The 21,565-nt window shown below is 37.5% G+C and overlaps 1 protein-coding gene across 1 annotated transcript; it reads left to right on the top strand.

Moving 5' to 3' along the window:
• The first annotated feature begins 314 nt into the window (after positions 1 to 314).
• LOC120629444 lies at positions 315 to 21,556 on the top strand. Its single transcript, XM_039898387.1, has 9 exons — positions 315 to 323; positions 929 to 1,237; positions 4,384 to 4,619; positions 5,919 to 6,116; positions 7,606 to 7,732; positions 8,394 to 8,504; positions 10,802 to 10,955; positions 15,057 to 15,269; positions 16,287 to 21,556. The coding sequence occupies exons 1-9, from the start codon at positions 315 to 317 to the stop codon at positions 21,302 to 21,304; spliced, it is 6,375 nt and encodes a 2,124-aa protein (XP_039754321.1). The 3' UTR covers positions 21,305 to 21,556.
• Positions 21,557 to 21,565: the final 9 nt, after the last annotated feature.

Here is a 21,565-nt window from a genome sequence, read left to right on the forward strand (position 1 = left end):
ACTGATCTGAGACCGCGATCTCCAGAGAGTCTCAGGTTCAAATCTTGTCAATAAATAAATGAATTACCATGATTAATGGTTAACTTTAGTATCTTTGGTCTGGGGAAAAAAACCAGAATATTTTCGTAGTTAATCAGCATTTCTTAAATTTAGTTCAACGGGTATTTTGGGATTTGTCGATATTTCGACCCAGTTCCATGGATTGTTATCACGATTGGCGTGACGAGATTTCAATTTGGGTGTGAATGAATATATGAATACACTTTTATTGTACACCAAAGAAAAAAAAAGTAGTTACAAAGATATAAATACATATGAAGAGAGTACAATTTGGTGTGACTACCCTACTACTAGAAATACTACTAGAAATATCGACAATTCCCAAAATATTATCTTGGTATGTACCCGTTGAACTATATTGAAGAAAACCCAAAAGTTAAAACATACTTTAAATCCAATTCTCCGAAATAGTTAGAATACAGCTCTACAAGTAGATAGGCGTTAAATGGAATGTAAGTTTTCCTAATAAGTTAAATATAACTTATGAAACATTAGAGAACCATTTCTTAGTATAAGTTGCGTTACTTAAGAATCAAGTTAAAATCAATAATTTAATAAGGTTCCAAGGCTGACAAGATAGTTTTCAATATTAAATTTATTCAATCTCAACACTACAGCTTATGAAGGTGTAATATAGTGTCGTAGCATTGGTTTTCGGTGCTTGGTGCAAAGTCAAAATTTAGGCCCCAAGATTTTACAACCTCTTTATTCATTAGTTAATCAGGATGGCATAACTTTATACATCGACTAGAGATCCCGCGCGACTTCGTCGGCGTATAAGTAGAACTTAAAATTTACATATGCTTTCGTGGACTTCTTTTTAGATTTGTAAATGTTGCTAAACTAATATCTATTTCTTGTTTTGCAGAGTCTCCCTGATCTCCTGAAGTCAAAACACGTCCAAGGTCTTGAAATCCACGATGCACACAAATCCTTCAACAAGTCCCAAGTTCTGGAGACCGTGGCTGCAGCTCGGGAGGCAATCAGCTCATCGGGCGGCGGACCTCTGTTCCTGGCATTACCAGCTCATCCTGAACTCTTGGCGAAGTATTATGATCTCAGAGCGTTGATGAAGAAAGTCGATCTCTTGATGGTCCAAACACATGCGTTAGGAATGGTGAAGAAGATGACTTATCATCCCAGTCGACTGAGTGGATTATGGGATATGATGAACACTGTAAGTATTCATAGACACCAAATAAAAGCAGGCGTTATTACGGTGACGTTTATGATATACTTAGGTACGATTTTTGAACTTTCTCCTCACACACACACAAATCAAGACAGTCGCATGTAGCTGCTGGAAAGCAACGACACAAGGTTGTAGTAGGTATGTGGAAATTTCTGCAAGAAATCTACGAGTATGTCCAGCATTAGACGCCCGACATTGAGACGTTCGGCTACTTTTGAAAGTGATGGCAGTACCTACTATCCGCTAGCCTCCGCTATCCCGGAGCTCGTCCAGGGAAACACTACCGCTATAATTATTGCAATTACAGCCAAATGAGACTTATCTCCTTCGCTTCAGGTCGATGCACACAGGGCGTCACTTTGTAAGACGTGTGCCGGCATGCCGTGTGAAATGTTGCCTTGTTCATCATAAATCTTTACATATTATAAAACAAAGTTACTCGCGCTCTCGGTAAGCTTAGGATTTTAATACAGTTTTCAGCAATAAATAGAGCCCTTTAAGATGACGTTACGTATTTAGTATATACGCATATTATAGCGGAGAAAAACAAAGGAAGTCAGAAATTTGTAACAAACGTAATGTTGTGCGCTAACATTTCAAACGCTGACTAAACCTCACGGGATAAAATAAATGTATGTACCGCGGAATTGTTATTATTAATCACTCAAAACTATATGTAAGGTCACTAGTAGCCTATAATTTCCATTTAACAGCTTAGCTTCTAGGTCCGTCCATTATAACTGACTTCAAATATTGGATAGAAGCAGGCGTTACTTTACGGAATTCCAAGATTTAAGTATAATGAAAATTAAACTTCGTCCCGGAGTAGATACCTATAGCAAATTAAGCTTAATTTTCATCATAATTTAACTGACGAAACGTGTCCAGGAAAAATTATCACTTATCTTTATATCCTTGTTTTAATAAGATGCCCAATGTCAAACGCCTACACAATTTATATGAGCAAGTCTGACCAGTGACCATGTCTGGTGATTCTGCAATATTTGCATAGGTTTTTGCTTCAACATTTAGGCGAAGGTAGTTCACTCTATTACAGAATGATTTAGTTCACTCAAGCTTCATTGTAGTTGGATGAATAAGTTGTTAAGATTACCTTATACCTATCTAGATGAGATTAACAGACTCGGCTGCTTTATTGCTTAGAATTTTAAATTAAAGATGCACATGCCGCCTGGCCTAGTTACACTGAATTTATAACTAAAACAGCCTTACTTCGTACGGCTTCAAAGTTGTTATTCTTATAGTGATAAGACCCAGTTTCGTATGAATAGGTGTAAGTGGAGGTTTGTATAATTTTTTTCAAAGCACCAGTTTGCCTTCGCACAAGGTATGACCCGCCAGATCACTGCGTGAGTAAGATCTAAGTAATGGCTTTTTAGCACCATAATATCAACAATGAGAGTTAAAATGTAAAGTTTATATAACCTAGGTACTAAAGGTATAATACAGCTTTAATAGAGTTTATAACCTAATTCCGTAAGAAGGAAGTTTTGAAATTGAGCCGTTTCTCAAACTCAAAGTCAAAAATATCTTTATTCAAGTAGGCCCTTAGGTTGCACTTTTGATGCGTAGGTACATTACATTAGAATTACACGGTAGTGAGATAATGGCGATAACCATTTTCGTAAACTTAAAGCATCGTCTCTGATCTGCGTCTCTTATGGGAGTCGATTAGAATTAAATCAGGGGTAGGTAAACGGGAATAATTTCTGGGAATCTAAGATATAGGAAACATAATTTATTTGATATATCTGTAATTACTAATATTTTTTTTACCTTCGCTTATTTACTTATTAAGGATGCACCACGTTCCAACAAATTAAGATAATTTATTGATTCTATTCTATTTTAACGTTATAACCGCCATATTGGATTTGGTATGACGTCATAATATAGTCGATGGCTTGTGATATTTGTTAAAACTTGGCAACATTTTTGTGGAATATACCTACACAAGTGGAAAATATGTTTCATGACATATTGTAATCCTTTTCTTTACCGCAGACGGTAAAATATCATGGATTCAACAAGAGTCATCAAGTATTTATGTCTGCCATAAGAATCCGCAAAGGCGCCTGATTATTACCAGATACAAGTTTATAGACACATTACGTTAATACAGGATATTAATTAACATTTATATCGTTGTGGTATGAAGACATCAAATTAAGTGTCTAGAAGTTGATAATTATTTTATTCTGCATAGGCGAGTACTATCATTACAATTCAGGTTGCTTCTTAAATATTTTCTAATGACAATGTGAGATGGTGATAACAAAAAGAACACCTGGCTAAGTTTGTTGTGGGCTTCTTCTTAGACCAGGGCGCGATTTGAACCCTCGTAGCTTTAGTTTTAAGTTTACGATTGTAGTTATCGCCATCACTACTCACTGCTATGTACACATTTTGTATATAATAACGCCTCAAAAGTGACATCTATGTGCCTATTTGAATAAAGAAATATTTGACTTTGACTTGACTTTGAATTCTTGGAATTCTTTGGATTTAGTAACATTTTTAGCAGTTAACAAAATAATACCACTATTTCTTAAATATAGTTCAACGGGTATATACCACGATAATATTTTTGGTTTTGTCGATATTTCGACCCAGTTTCATGGATCGTGGTGACAAAGGGACCACGAATGTAAGAAATGTGGTTTAACCACGAAGAATCTTAGTTTAAAATCTTTAACAATACCACTACCTTTATTTTGGTTCCATATTGAATTAGAGTAGGTACAGACGAAGATGGCTTCCATGAAATGTAACAGCAAGGTGTAACATTACACACGAATACTCATCAGTCCCCAGTATCCACCTTTATTGATCAGATGTTAACAGTATTGAGCTCGTCCGGGGAAGTATTACCATCTTGCTTATTTCTGACGCCAAGCAACATTGGTTGTAATGCTGGTGAAATTCTGGTGTCAAAAAGAAACTTGAGCCTTTAAACCCAACCCAAAAACCCCAGGTTTATTGGACCCAGGGCGTCGTTTCCAGGACATTTTCAATGCATGCCTCACGAATTGGCCATCAGCTTGGTCCGTCAATAATTGTCTCTATGAAAAAAACAATTGATAAGTATTAACACAAACAATTTTTCCCAGGATTCAGTAGTAGACCTCGTAATTGGATTAGGAGTTCCTGCCTCCAAAGTTGTCATCAGCTTACCAGCCACAGCGAGACAGTTCACGCTCCAAAACGAAACCCTGAGTACTCCAGGAAGTCCGACCGTAGACGACGACCCTAAAGAAATAGACCAAGCCGAAGTCTGCAGGCAGTTGCGTAAAGGAAGATGGACGCTCGAGAGGGACCAGGACTTGTCAGCGCCTTATGCTTTTAAGTAAGTGTTTACGACTGCAGGACACAATAACTATTAAATTATTGCAGGATGAAGCTGATATACCGGTCTTCGATGGTCCCGGATCGGTGTACGTCTTGGTCTACGTTTTCAAACCAATTCTTCTTCTTCTTGAAGTACCGTCTCCTATAGGAGATTGGCAATCTGTACTTTGGACACAGCCGCACGGAAATACGATTGGATTCACGAACCAATCGCGTAAATTTTTCAGCCAAGACGTTCTTCGCCAATGAGACGTTATTTTCGGCTATCTTTGCCCGGATGTTGAGATGAAGGCGGTCATATTTATTGTTTCTCATAATATGACCAAAATACTATAACTTTCGCCTTTTAATAATTGTGTTAAGAATTTCTAGATCTTGCTTCGCATCTGTAATAATGACGTATTTCTTGCATGCTGTGCGCCACTCAGCATTCGTCTATCCACCCACATTTTGTATACTACAAGTTACAACAAGTTGTGCTACTAACACTTGTGTCTTTAGTAACTACGAAAGAAAGTATAACCCACCTTATTAAAGCATTTCTAAATGTTATCGTCTAAGCGTTTAATATCGGCCGCCCTTTATAAATCTATTCTTTAATGGCACGGGTTATTATATATTATTTCTATGTCTTTGTTTTAAATATCACCTTAGTATTCTTTGATATTAGATAATTGTAGGTCACCTTGCATAATTCCGGAAATTACTTTTTTTTTTTGCAAAAAAATAAAAATGCTAGAACGGTAATAACATTTGTATCTGATTAGGTACTCATAAATCTTACGTAAAAAAGCAGGTCAAACACCAGCAGAATCTAGCTATAAAATAGTAATAAATCATACCAGTCACAATGTTACTTCGATTGAAATAAATTTGCTCAATGCAATTACCATAATCCGATTGGTTTTATTTAATGGATTAATACAAAACATTTCATAACTATAAATAAACATTTTTTTTTTAATATGATGAGCTAGACATGCCATTTAGAATGGGATTCAAAAGTGGACGGCGTTCCTTAATTTAAGTAGGTCTAAGGTATAAGGTCAAGGGTGAAAGGTAGCGCTCTGCCTTAAACGGATCTCTATGGATCTGACCTGACTGTCCTGATCTGAAGACAGTCGACACATTAGTCAGACATGTAGGCGATTAGCCGAACTGAAGTCTTTACGATCGATTTTACCAGTAGGTAGGTAGACAATTTTACCCAGTAGGTTCTTGATGGATTGTAGCAAAATGGGAACTGAATGGGATAAAGGGATTTTAACGACACCAAAACTGAATGCACTCTTTTCAGGGACAAAACCTGGATCTCATTCGAAGATGCCTCATCAGTGGATGTAAAAGGCAAATACGCGCGTGTAAGAGGCCTTGCCGGTCTGGCTTTGTACAAAGCTGATCGGGACACTGACACCCCCTGCGGACCAACCCTGAGAGCTGCACTGACGAAGGTTTTGAACCAGCAGAGCAGAGCACCTAGGGCAGCTGTATTGAGGTAATTATAGGCTTAGACAAATTCTTTATTTGATTAATAATAATAATGTTTATTTCGGATAAAATTCCATAGCTTTTGTTAGCTGTTGGATTATAAATAAATTTATTGTTAGTAACAATTATCTTATTAACTATTTTACTACTTAAAATCAGCCAAACATATTTCCTAATTAAGGTAAGTACCCTCTTGAGCACTTAGTGTATAAGTGTGCACCAACCCAGTGCGCCATAAAGGGATTTTCCCGTTTGTTCCTTAAAATTTTCAAAATACTGTTGAAGCTTCCTTCTTGCTCATCATTGATGCAGACGTTTTTCTCACGATTGCGTAAAGGTCATCAACGTGATTATCCGCAAATGTTTTTGATGCACTGCAAAGGTGCGGCAGCATCTATACTCTGAAGCCATTTTTGACGGCTGTTTGGCGCAGTTTGCAGCGACCCTGCTTTCTGAGCCCAAGGCCGTGCGTTCGATTCCCACTATTGGAAAATGTTTGTGTGATGAGCATGAATGTTTTTCAGTGTCTGGGTGTTTATATGTATACTTATTCTAAGTATTTATTTATATAATTCATAAGAATATTCATCAGGCATCTTAGTACCCATAACACAGGCTACGCTTACTTTGGGGCTAGATGGCGATATGTGTATTGTCTTAGTATATTTATATTAAGTATATTTTATTATACATATATTATTTTTGTATTGTATACGTAGTTATAAGCCCTCTGCGTATATGACACCCACAAGCTGCACGCATAAAATGTTTGGCAATATGCTCTGAAAAGTGTAAGCTTCACTTTCCTTGTACACCGTGCAAACTTGCGGGCTAACTAATATTACATCTTACCGCCAACGCCCTACGCTCGCTCTCAATATATTTCTTGTTATTCAAATCCTCTGTTACCAAATGTCCCAGATGCCTATACAATAATGTAATTGAAATATAATACTTACTTATTAAGGTTTTCGAAATTGATGCCGCAATTTCTTAATGACAAGGTGGATTGGAAGCAGCCAGCCTCACTGTTAGTTAAATGATTGTAAATGTTGATGTTGGAAAAGAGTAACTACCGAGTTTCTTGCCGGCTCTTCCCGGTAGAATCTGCTTTCCGAACCGATGGTAGAGTCACTACAAACAGACATATCGTTTTCAAAAGTGCTTATAAAGTAGGCCTGCTTGAAATAAATTAATTTTGAATATTGAATTTTTTGTTTTAAGGTTGCCTCTTGATGTTATAAGAATTGATTGCTTGCTAAATGGCCCATTTTAATTTCCATTCCGAATATCTTCATTTTAATATAGAAAGAGTTGAGAACTCGTAATTTAACTTCCTTTTTTCCCCTATCCTTCGACTCTCTTCCTTTTCTTTCTTGACTTTTGAAAATTGCTTCGTAAATGAGAATTGAAAAACAAAAGTGTGTGCAAAAACAAAAGCATCTTGGACCTAGTGAGTATAGTGAAATATTTTTAATCATTCATTAATTTTTCAGATCTCTGGAAAACGAAATCCTATCAGCTCCGGGCATAGTTGGTCGAGCATTGGACGCTCTGCAGGTTTCCCCCTACCGCATTACGCAAGTGGTCGACTCCGATGGTGTCATTCATTCGATAAGAGAGGTTGGTTTGTAAATTGTGGCTTAGCTTTTTATACTTATATAATTATTTGTATTTAACTTGTGGGTCTACTTGATCCTTGGTTAAGATTTAATGGTCAACCACTTCGTATTTAAACTACGCTGATAATACACATTCTACGTAGCTTGCGGAGAGGTTTGCGAAAAACGCTGCAAAGTTGCTGTCACTAAATGATGTTTTCAATAAGTATTTATAATTATCAAAAACTAGCGGTACCTCGTGTCTTCATTCGCGTATAGGTCAATCTTAAAAGATAGACGTATGCTGATGCGGACTTTTTTTTAGAAATTTTAAAGGGTAACAACATTGTCATACAAGATTTTATCGAAACTTTATCCGTTTACGCAGCGTACGAAATTGAAGCTTCTATATCTTCTCAAAAGGAAAAACCTCGATTTCGAAACATTCTTCATTGGTGCTATGCTCCTATTGGTCTTAGCGCGATGATATAATATTATAGCCTTCCACGATAAATGGGCTATCCAACACTGAAAGAATTTTTCAAATCGGACCAGTAGTTCCTGAGATCATCGCGTTCAAGTAAACAAAAATATATATTATTCTAGGCTTAAGGAATGACATCTTATAGATGTCATTCCTTAAGCCTAGAATGTAAACAATAACTATGTTTTTATATTCATAGGACACAAGAACCGAATTCTCTTGCTCTCGCCAAGGATACTTCGTGCATCCTCGCTCCTGCGCAAGATTCTACCGTTGTGTGAAGTTTGATCAACTCTCACCGGAGTTCACGGTAAGATTAAATAAAAACATTAGCTGATGCTCGCGACTTCGTCGCCGTTTGTTAAAGGGTTTTAAATGTTCCGCAAGAACTCTTTGTTTTCCTGTTTTAAATTTGTATTCCATACCATTTGGATTTTTTTATCTAATTTATATCACAAGATTGCCGTAAGTAGCTTTAACATACCTTAATGTTTTAAATTGTATCCTTTTCCGTCTCCAGGATGCATAATATTTTTATGCAAAACTTCACCAAGTAAAGCGGACAAGCCATGTTTAGGTAACAATAGCTATTTTATAAAATCCCTCAAGCATCTTTTACCAGCAGAATTTCATGGAAAAATATGATCCTATGCCCATTCTCAGATGCCATGTGTGCCAAACTTCATCAAGATCGGTTCTTCAGTTTACACACTTTCGCATTTATAGTACCTATTAGTATGGATAAAGTATTTACTAGGTACTAGTAGTGGGTGTCTTGGAAGTTTAGAACGGGTTCCCCGGACGTCCAATAAAGCCAACGAGAGGGACATGCCGTGGTGGTTTTTAGTTCGGGTAAACGAGTCCCATATAACCTCTGTCCTGCCCAAAAGGACAGAGGTAGCCATAAAGCTTTTCCACCACGATAAAAAAAAAAAAAAAGTTTCTAGTAGGTACTACTACTAGAAACTATTTTTTTATTCAGAACATAGATTTTAGAAATCTACTTATTTTTATCCCACGCTAAGCGGTGTTGGCACAATATATCTTCTTCTTTCTCTCACTTATTTTAGCGATCAACTCTACTTACGGTCCGATTTTGTGAATGAGATGCACTCTTTCACAAAATCAGAGATCGATCCATCTCTTCTATGGTCTCCTTCTACCTTTTGTCATTCCACATAAAGAGATTTTTATAATAAATGATTAAGTTTCCTTGAAAAGTTGACTTCCTGTCAAAATTGTGTGTTAAACTTAGAACCTTTTACATGTGGATGGTGTGGTTTTCAAAAAACTTTACAGACAAACAGTAACGGCCGTTGACGGCCGACTGGCGCAGTGGGCAGCGACCCTGCTTTCTGAGTCCAAGGCCGTGGGTTCGATTCCCACAACTGGAAAATGTTTGTGTGATGAGCATTAAGTGTTTTTCAGTGTCTGGGTGTTTATATGTATTTTCTAAGTATTTATGTATATATAATTCTTAAAAATATCTTCAGTCATCTTAGTTAGTACCCATAACACAAGCTACGCTTACTTTGGGGCTAGGTGGCGATGTGTGTATTGTCGTAGTATATTTATTTATTTATTTATTTAGTAACGGCAGTTACGCTCTAACTTGTCGATAATATGTTTGTTCTAATATGTTCTCGCAAGATGGTTTGACGCATATAATTTAAAGAATTGAAAACCTGCATTCTCAGCCTATTAGCCTTGTAGGAGAGAGGGTTTTAGAGCATAGACTCACCACGCTGTTCCAGTGCGGGCTGGTGGGCTTTAAGGATTATTATGATCAAAAGTTATAATAGCCGGGACCGAGGGCTTAAAGTGCTCCCCGTGGCATAGGGGCCTTATTTCCAAACCCCGGACTGATACTGAGAACCTTTAAAAGAAAAACCCAATTAGGTACCAATTAAAATTCAAAAAATTCAAAATTCAAAATTCATTTATTTCAATTAGGCCTAATTAATAAGTACTTTTGAAACGTCAAGTCAGTCTGTTTGTAGTGACTCTACCACCGGTTCGGAAGGCAGATTCCACTGTGAAGAGCCGGCAAGAAACTCAGCAGATTGCTCTTTTCCAACATAATTTTAAAGTTTAACAATCTTTAGAACTTTTCTGTTCCTGTATTATTTGCTCCCACGCTGGATTGGGTACCAGGACCTGGTTACCTTAGTACAACATGATAGGTATTAGACCAACGAGGCAGCGAATATGTGGCAAACACTCCTGGTATTCATTTTCAGATCATGAAAGCGAGTTAAGTAAGTTTTATGACATTTCAGGTTTTCAATTAATAAGCACTTTTGAAACGTCAAGTCAGTCTGTTTGTAGTGACTCTACCACCGGTTCGGAAGGCAGATTACACTGTGAAGAGCCGGCAAGAAACTCAGCAGATTGCTCTTTTCCAACATAATTTTAAAGTTTAACAATCTTTAGAACTTTTCTGTTCCTGTATTATTTGCTCCCACGCTGGATTGGGTACCAGGACCTGGTTACCTTAGTACAACATGATAGGTATTAGACCAACGAGGCAGCGAATATGTGGCAAACACTCCTGGTATTCATTTTCAGATCATAAAAGCGAGTTAAGTAAGTTATATGACATTTCAGGTGTTCGAGTTCGACTGTCCAGCAGGTCTAGCCTTCGACTCACGATACGAGGTGTGTGTTTGGCCTGGTAGCCTGCCTAACTCCCAGGCTTGTCCCGGCTCATCGGAGATAGCGCCTGTACCGCCGACCAGATTCGTTTGTCCTGAACGTGAAGGTTGGTATTCGTAGGGCTAGTAGCTTTAACCGTATGCATCAATCTAAGCCGGATGCCCTATCAGCAGTGGCGTGCATAGAGGCTATGCACAGGGTATGCAGATGATATAAAATTAAGTAAAATCTCCAATACGAGTTATAAATACTTAAGGGAAGTCTTTTTATAACTTTTACAATGCCTATCCTTAAGTTTTTTATAACTCGTACTGCAGGTTTTCTTTATTTTATATCACCTGCATACCCTGTGCATACCCTCTATGCACGCCACTGCCTATCAGTCCTTATAATAAAAATAAGTTCGCGGTTGTGCCTTAAATTTGCCTACAGCGGAAAATGATATACCATCCCTTTATTTCAAGCCATTTCGAGTTTAAGCCGGAAGAGCCGGGTGACCCTATCGGTCCTTATAATAAAAATAAGTTCGCGGTTGTGCCTTAAATTTGCCTACAGCGGAAAATGATATACCATCCCTTTATTTTAAGCCATTTCGAGTTTAAGCCGGAAGAGCCGGGTGACCCTATCAGTCCTTATAATAAAAATAAGTTCGCGGTTGTGCCTTAAATTTGCCTACAGCGGTAAATGATATACCATCCCTTTATTTTAAGCCATTTCGAGTTTAAGCCGGAAGAGCCGGGTGACCCTATCAGTCCTTATAATAAAAATAATTTTTCGGTTGTGCCTTAAATTTGCCTACAGCGGAAAATGATATACCATCCCCCTTTTTTAAGCCATTTCGAGTTTAAGCTGTGTAACATAATAGCATGTAAGAAAATAATTAAGAACACGCAGAAACCGTGTACACGACTAATATTGAAGCATCAAAAACCACTCCACTTTAGTAGTGTTTCTCGACACGGTGGTTAGTCCCCGTAATTCCATTTAGCAATTGGGAGTTAATATTTTACCTCTATTGTTCTAAACGAAACAGGGAAAATGGGAATAGTTTATAAACTAACAACATTACACGAGTTTGAAGTCAAACGTGCGCAGGCGTGTCACTGTTTTGGACACAATGCACTGCATTGAATAATGGCTGAATGAGCAACATCTGTACTGTAGTTTTATAAGTAATCTGGAGAAATAAATGAACCATTCAAATCATTCGTTCATTCAACTAAATAATAAATATACTACGACAGTACACATGAAAACAAATTATTTTAAGGAATCGCACAAATTCATTATAAACCCAATTAACTTTAAAAACACAAGTTCTTTTTATATCAACCTGGTTCACCAAAATATTTAATGTATTAAAGGAAAAGACTTAGAGATTGAATTGTTTTTAAATCATTTTAATATTAATTTCTTATGTATAACGGGACATTGGTTAAAAACTCATGAATACTTGTTTAATATTGGTAACCATCAGGTTGGTAGTTCGTTCACCAAGGTTACTGCGGTTCATGAGGGCTCATTAATTTTAATAGGGTTAAGGATAAAGTATTATATAAGATATCTAAATCAAATAAAAAAAAATATTGTGTGCGGAGATTTTTATGTGAATATTTTAGAAAGTAGTTCACAAAGTTGCAGGTTACAAAATTTATTTAAAACTTACAATTTATCAAATATTTTTATGGAGATTACAAGAATAAATTCCACTAGCGCCACATGTTTAGATAATATTTTTACAAATGTAAACCCAATCGGTAAAATCGGTGTAATAAGTAAATTAGATTATGAAAAATTGGGAGAAAAAAATATCTAAACACAATATACAATTACTTTTGTGCCGACTTTTGTGTGACATCGGACCGATTGGAAAAAATGAGACTAAGCCTTATTAAGGACTAACCATTTCTACCATCTACAATTGAACCTAACAAAATGTACACTACTTTTTTTATACATTTATTACAGTATTTTATTCTATTTTTACTAGTAAGTAAATAAATAAATAAATAAAAGTCCGTTATGATTTAAGAAATAATGGAAAAATGAGACTAAACCTTATTAAGGATTTAACATTTCTACCATCTACAATGGATCCTAACAAAATGTACTCTACTTTCTTTAATACATTTATTAAATTGTATTTAATTTAATTTTTACTAGTAAGTCTGTTATGATTGCTGACACAATAGTTTTCAGTGAGTAGGCTACGATTGAACTCCATAAAAGCAGGCAAAGTTTATTATACGAACTGTATGCAGAACGACAATATGATAACAGTGATGAGTTAAAAAAAAAAGTTCAATTATTTTCCAAGAATTTTAAACGAGATTGAGTTTTGGCCAAATCATTGTTTATACAAAATAAAATAAAAAACAGCATTACTGTTATAAAACAACTTGTAAGATAATTAATGAGGAAACGGGAAGAGTATCACTGCGTACTAATGATTATAAACTGAATGTAGAAAACAAACTTATAACGTCGGATTTAGAGGTTGCGACTACGTTTGAAACTTTCTTAACTGACATACCTGTCTCCACAACAAGATCATTAAACTCTTCACCAGGCACCGCTCTCTCTTTGTCGAAGGATAATGTGCCTGAATGTAAAAATACTTTTAAATTCAGACATGTTAGTAGCTCAGACGTTATAAAGGCCTTTAATTTAATAAATAATAGGAAAACAAATGATTTGTTGGGCATTGCCGTTAACGTCGTTAATTAATATAGTTGCACCCGACCTATTTTTTTTTTACGTGTTCCTTCCTATTTTCCTCTGACATGACGGTCGTCTGTTCTAGGTCGGTACTTACAATTTCGCAGTTATTGTATTTGCTCTGTTTTGTGTATTCTCATATAGGTACATTGAGGTGAAGATTTGTCATTCGGTGCACATTCTTATCTATCACGCTGATTATACGAGTATACTACTTTTACATTACATCAAATTACCTACATATTAGTCTTACTTATTTTATAGTACTTACCTACAAGCTAATAATGTTTTACTATTATATTTTTTTTTTTCTTTTACAGTTATAATATTTTTTATTTTTTTATAAGTTATTATTCTATATTCATTTTTTTATTCCTCTCGATGATATCTCTCAAAGATATACCATATATAACAAAATCTTATTTTCTAAGTACAGTAGTATATTATGACTTATTCTAATATTTACCCGCTAATGTTTATAGTTAAGTGTTACTTTGATATACAGTTGGTGTACATTTACATGCACCCGACCTATCATTCATATTTAATAATTGTATAGACTATGGTGTGTTTCCTGATTTGATGAAACACAGTAAATTAGCTTCAGTGCCTGTAATAAGGTCTACATGAATAAAACATTTTTGAGTTTGAACTTGAATTTGTAGTATATTTATTATTTATAGTTCCAAAACTGACAAGTGACAATAAACGTGCGTGTATTGTCGTAGTATATTGTAGCCATCGAGCCCAAAGTAAGCGTAGCTTGTGTTATGGATACCTAAGATGACTGATGAATATTTTTATAAGTAATATACATAAATACTTAAAATATTTAAATAAACACCCAGACACTGAAAAAGATTCATGTTCATCACACAAATATTTTCTAGTTGTGGGAATCGAACCCACAAGCCTTGACTCAGAAAGCAGGGTCCATGCCCACTGTGCCAATCAGCAGTCAAAATATTATATTTTTTTACAGTTTGCACAGACAAAAAACTAATAGTCAGCCAACGTTTTTTCATAATATTCTTCTTGGCTCCAAGCGGAACAAGACCGTGGTATTTGGAATTCCCTAGAAAACATGTCCCGATGATTAATTAGTCTTCTTGTAGTCTATTTATATTATCATGTAATTACTGTCAGGATATACATACATCCGTGAGTGTGCTTAGGAATTTCGCAATCTTGTTCATCCGTCCCCATTCTACCACAGAAAAGCAAGACGCCGTAAGCGGTGGCATTATTTGTTGATTCAATCAACACGCACGAAACCTTTTTTATCTAAGTTCCTGATACTCGTAAGTACCGCTAGGATGTGGAACACCCTCCAGCAACTGTTTCCTGCCACGTATTGAGGTATTCAAGGCAAGAGTGAATAGGCATTTTCTAGGCAAGCGCGCTCCAACCTAAAACTCATTGCTTTCTAATAGGCATGATTGTTGCAAGTGCTGGCCTATTGCTAATAATTTTTTAAAATGTTTTTTAGGTTACTACGCCGATCCCGAGAACTGTCGCTGGTTCTTCGCTTGTCTGGACCATGGCAAAGCTCCGCTCACTGCCTATGAGTTCCGCTGTCCCTTCGGCCTTGGATTCGACGCGGCTCGCTTGAAATGCGAGTGGCCGTGGCTGGTACCCGCTTGCGGGAACATCGCAAGATATGAGGCAGAGGCTTTTGGCTTCTCTGGTGCTGCTCTCACTGGTAATTATACCGTTATAACTATATTTCCGGACCGGTCACGATGGTCAATCTCGAGAGAGATTTTCCGCGGGCTCAAACACAGGTGCACTTTTCCTTCCCACACTCTCACTTAGAAAAATATATCAGGCGCAGTCCGACAGCTTACGTGGTCTCCTCGACAAACTCCAGGCTCCGGCGTTTAAGAAAATCCATTACTATTCATTGGCCAGACCCGGGGATCAAACGTAACGGAATCTTCAGTTGAATATTATCGGCGCACTTTACAACCATAGTGTAACGTCAAGTACGCATATAATTAATGTCAATGTCCTGTTACCACCTAACCAAAAAGCTAGTAAATCCGACCCAACCAGCACTAGAGCAGCTCGGCGGTGGCCTCTTTTCTGGAAGCAAGTGTCTTTTGACTGCTCTGTCGTTTTAGCCATTGATAATTAATGAGACAGCTAGGGACAAAAATTATTCCATATCTTGAAGGAATTTTTAAGAAGACATGGTTATTATAAAAAAAAAAAATTGTGTCTAACTTATGTACGCGCGTTAGAAGTTATGCTTCTTTGGCGTAAAAAGATAAAAAAAATATCTTACGCCTTATTCTACGTTTGTAGACAAAACGACTCTAACAATAGAAATAAGGTGTTTAAAACATTTTAAGTTTTATTATATAGCATTAACTAGTCAAATAAAGATTTAAATATCACAAACAAATATTTCTAAATAATTAAAGAAATGGTCATAATAAATATAATTCAAGAAATAAACTCATTGAATCAATTAAATCACTAGAATGAGCCCGCAGACTATGACAATTCAAAGTGTATACTGTCAAACCTTATAGCTAACTTCAGGGTGTCGATTTTTTGTGACGGTGTGCGCGTAAAAATTTACTCTCATAATTTTTCCCTAACGCGCCAAAAGAAGCATAACTTCAAATTATTATATATATAAATTATTTAGTTTGTAGTTTTTGAAAATCAAATACTGACTGAGCCTATAGTAATAATTTTTGTTTTTTTGCAGGTGCTGCCGGATTCCAAGGAAAGACAGCGGATTCAGTCAACATAGCAGGTCATCAGAGTTTAGTATCTGGAGCTTCATTGGATAATCTTGTAGGCATTCAAGGGGGATATTTATCGAAGGACGACATTCTTGATACCAATTATATTGCTTCCCAAGAAGCTGCCAGTTTAGGATTCGCTGGACCCGGCACGTATCAAATTGATGATGACTTTGCAATCGGAAGTTATGGTGAACAAAGTCGACACTCTTATAACATAATTGCAGCAGATGATATTAACAAGGGCCTTGGTCTCGTGCAAACCACAAATTACAATGGCGGTGAGAAATTTTCAAGCGGCTCTTTGATTTTAGACAACTATAGATTACCAGACAACAGAGCCAGTACTATAAGTGCTGCTCAAAGGTTAAGCACTAAAGCAGGCGGCGATTCCGGCAAATATAAAGGAAATAATGCTTACGTTGGAGCGTCACCGAAATATGATTCTCGATACAACGCCGGTGCGTACTATCGTAAAGAAAACACTGGTAAATACGTTCATAACCCAGCAGGAGATCGTGCGAAACCATACGAACATCTCGACGTGCCTCCAGTACCTTACACACACATTGACACAAAATACACACAAAGCGATGCTTTTGATACTGGAAGGTACAAAGGCACCACAGACAGTGGTTCGTACAGCCAAAGCTTTGCAGGAGGGTACGACTATCCGAAACCAGCAATAGCATTCAACGAGGAGCCTGGAAGATCTCAAAGCCTGTACAAGATTGATGGACAACTTGATGCGTATACCAGTGGAGCAACTGGAACTACCAGTGGTGCCACCAACACATATTACAGCAGTTACAGTAGTGGAAATGCTGGTGAATATATTAGTGATAGCGGAGATTATACAGGTGCGCCTCACGTTTTAACTGCTGGGGCAGTGAGAGTAGGCCTTGTCGGAAAAACTTCATTGATCGATACTAATTACGCCGACCAAGGCAATTATCAAGGTCAAACCTATAGTCAAGATGTAGTACATCATACCAATGTTGAACCTGGTGTTACTATAACCCAGTTTGGAACCTCCGCCCAAAATGATGGCTACAGTTACGTCACCAACCCAACATCCTCTGGAGTTCCAACAACAGCAACACCTTTGCCTGTTACGACTTACAAAACTACCTATCTACCTGCAGTACCAAAAAGCAGTATCAAACAAGTTTTCGGTTACACCCAACCAGCTGTCACGTACGTTCAACCAACAATAGTACCAGTAAAACAAGTAATACCCGAAATTCAAGTTACCAACTATAACCAAGGTTCAAGCCAAGGTTATGAATTTGAAAATAAGGATTACTCTTCGACTTATAATACAGGATCAACCGGATACCATTACACAAAGCCTGTTGTTGCGTTTGAAGATAGCGGTTCATATACTACAGCAACTCCATCAGCTACTGTGATTTCTTACAAACCTCAAGGATTTGGACACCAGCAACAAACAATACATAAGGTAGAATCCGTCGGCTTCGAATACTCAACTCCAAGGCCTGTTACTGAACCGCCATTTAGGAAACTAGTAGCTTATACTACTGGGACACCGGAAACTTACGTTCAACCTTCAGCGCAATCTTACAGTCAACAAACTCTACACAAAGTAGAATCTGGTAGCGTGTATACTCCATCGGTTGATGTTTCTAGTCAAGTTACAAATTCAGCTGTTAATTATGAAGTTCCGCAAACAGTCATACATTACTCTACACCCCAGCCAGCAGTCTCCGTGCAACCAGTAGTATCAACGTACCAACCACAATCATATAGCCAACAGACGCTTCATACAGTAGATAACAGTAAAGTTAACACTTACTCCCAAAGTCAACAAGAGCAAGGTTATGAATACCAACAACCGAACGTTTACGTCCAAAGTACGGGCATTCAGTACTCTTCCGTAGCTCCTACAGTTTCTTATCAACCTCAAAGTTATAGCTCGCAAACTGTACAAAGATACAATACCCAGCAATATGTGCCAGTATCGTCTACATCACGTCCGGTAACATCTACTCCTGTGACAGTATATGAAAACCCTCTTATCAAATATACAGTAAAAGCGACACCAGCGACATACGTAAGCCCTGCGTATACGTCTCAAGCATTCAGCCAACAAACTATTCATAGAGAAGATAGCAAATCCACAGCGGCTGGGTCCAATGGATATGAATATGTTTCTGGTACCAGATATCAGCAACCTCAGACTACTGTTTACAGTACTGCCCAACCTAGTATAACCGTTCAACCCCAGATTTACAGTCAACAAACATTACACCAAGTCGATGCAAGCCAAGTAAATAATTACGAAGGTTCATCCAACTCGGGCTATGAATACTCACAGCCTGCAGTCCAATTTGAACAAAAGTTCGTATCATCGACTCCGGCTCCAGCTGTCACCTCAACTTACAGGCCCCAAACGTACAGGCAAAACGTTGTTTCAACAACATCGTCTCCTAGTTACCTTTATCAGCTCAATGATGTAACTCTTAATCAAAACCCACTGTTAACGTATTCACAAAAGGTTGAGCCTGTCACATATGTTAAACCAACTCCCTCTGTATTTACGCAGTCATATCAACCTGTTCAACAAATAAGAACAAGCTACGTTAGTAAACCAGCTGAATATGAAGCAACAGCACAACAATCGTATGTAAGTCAAGGTTACTCTTACAGTCAACCAGAAACCGTTAGTAACATTGCCACTTCTAATACAGCAAGTTATTCGGATGCAAGTGCTGTATCCCACCAGGTCTTCCATCAATCGCAAAGCGGTGGAAACGCTCAATACGAAACAGGTAAAGATGTTGTATTTGTTTCAACGACGCCGTCTACTGTTATTTACGAAGATCACTACGCTGAATATGAAAGCCCAAAGAAAGTTGAAACATACAAAGCACCAGACTACATACCGCCTAAACAGGAATACCAAGAAATAACATACTCGACTGCTTCAACACCGACCTATGATCAAAGAAGTTCAATAGTTCAAACTCAAGATCAGTATGACTATAGACCTGTGGATTACTCACAACAATTTGAAAGCTCAGCGCAGTTTACGGATTCCAAGTCTAGTTCAGGCTCTTCTCAAAATGTAGAATCTGTTCATTTCTCTTCGATTCCTGAAACAAAAACTACTTATCAGTACAATCAAGCAGCTTACCAATCACCTGAAATACAAGTAGCATATAGAGCTGAAGAATATTTGCCCCCAGTAGTATCAACTGAAACGCCAGTCTTTAAATCAACTTATAGACCGCGTACTTATTCGACAACACGGGAATATTTACCTCCTACCGCTAAATCACAGTATAACGCACCTGAATACTTGCCTCCAGTAGATACCTATACAACGCAGTCCACCGCTAGGCCTGAACTGAAAACGTTGGAATATCTACCACCGTCAGGGGAAACCGTTTCCCGTGTAGTTAATTACGAGAGCTTTGGATACGGTAATGGTGAATCAATAGAATCCGATTCTAGATTTGGTACCTATCAAGATTACTCTGTACCAACTGAGGCCCCTATTGTACTTTCTTCGACGACAGGTCCAATTATAAGAAAACAAAACATAGTTGTTGAAACAGCAAAATCTAATTTACTTGGTTTTGGTACTGTTGGACCAGATGCTGGTTTAGTATCAACTTCTTATACAACCGCGCAACCTGCCGTTTCAAGCACAAATAACTATTATATACCTTCTAAAACTGTCACACCCACTTATGCACCTGAGATAGTAGAAGTCACTTCAGCTCCTAGAAGGACAAAGACGAAGTATTTTAGGCCAGCTGTTAAATCAACAACAGAACCAAACTATTACGTAGAATCAACAACAGCGTACCAGGCACCAGAATATCTACCTCCATCGTCAGACAATTTGGAAGAAAATATTGAATACGGCTATAAATCATCAACAATCAGTCCTACAATCAAGTATAACCCATATCAAGAACAAATTATCGTTTCGACTACTGCAGCACCTAAAAGAAAACAGAATATCGTTGTGGAAACAGCTAAATCTCAGTTGCTTGGTTTTGCTTCAGTCGGTACTGATGCTGGTTTGGTTTCATCGGGCTCCTACTCAACACCGGGATCAGTTGAAGTATCTTATTCTACGGTTCCAGTTAGACAAGAAATTGTTGAAGTAACTTCAGCACGAGTTCCCATTAGACGTACGAAACCTAAAGTAGCAGTTGTTACAAAAATAAACGATTTTAACCCACTCTTGGTGAAGAAATTAGGAGCTGTGTGTAGCTGTCAGTCGCCTGTATTGGTACTAAAGGGAAGGAGACCTACAGTTCAACAGCAAGATAATGAAGATTACAGCAACGGATATGATGATTCAGAACGTGGAGATATTAATGAGAATTCACAAAAATACATACGAGTATCTACTGCTCCAGCCATTAACACAGTAACGACTGTGGCACCGGTTATCTCTACTTTTAATCCCATAATTGTTCCTGACGATTCATTCTATCAAGATTATCAGGAATCTAATTTCAATATTCCAGCAGCTTCTATTCGGAAAGACTACTCTGAGAGTTACGTGTCAAGTACACCTGTTGTTTCAACAACAGAAAGAGTCGTCAGAATAAAACCGCGCGTTAAGGCTGTCACTGTCGCCCCGACTTATAAAACTGTGTTATTGAGTGAAGGAGTTACTCCAGCCATTGGAATACAAGAATCTCAAGATACTGTATCTGTAGACTCACAAGCATTTGATCGGTATGGTCCAGGCGGGTGGAGAAGTAGAGACGAAACGCTTCAGGGTTCGATCGACTGTCAAAGAGCTGGTTTATTCCGTCATCCAAAACAATGTAATAAATTCTACGCTTGTAGATGGGACTGCACTAAGCAAAGATTTACTCTCCATATATTCAACTGCCCAGTTCAGCTTAGTTTTGATCCAAACCTAGGTGCTTGTAACTGGCCCAGTCAGGGACCCGCTTGTCAAGGAGATACACTACTGACAAATTCTCTTTAAAACGGTACGGCAATAACCACTAATGTATCTCAACGTGCCATCAAAATTGTGATAAGATGTGATCACGAAAATCCTACGGTATTTAATTTGTATCGTGCGTTTAATTAATAGGTTGAGTCTCTCTTTTGTAATTTTCTAGGCTTATTTATTTGTTTGATTGTTTTAATGTTAATTCATAGTTATTTATTACTCATGCTCTTTTAAAGCTTGTGCTTGCAAAGCATTATTATTTTGGCATTGATTGAACATAAGTTACCATTT

The sequence above is a fragment of the Pararge aegeria genome, chromosome 14, assembly GCF_905163445.1.
Source record: "Pararge aegeria chromosome 14, ilParAegt1.1, whole genome shotgun sequence".
Taxonomy (NCBI): domain Eukaryota; kingdom Metazoa; phylum Arthropoda; class Insecta; order Lepidoptera; family Nymphalidae; genus Pararge; species Pararge aegeria.

Bases quoted from the DNA above. Each gene is read 5' to 3' on its own strand.
- LOC120629444 (XM_039898387.1), top strand. The intron at 4,620-5,918 runs GTAAGTGTTTAC...CACTCTTTTCAG, and splicing joins TCAGCGCCTTATGCTTTTAA to GGACAAAACCTGGATCTCAT. The intron at 15,270-16,286 runs GTAATTATACCG...GTTTTTTTGCAG, and splicing joins CTCTGGTGCTGCTCTCACTG to GTGCTGCCGGATTCCAAGGA.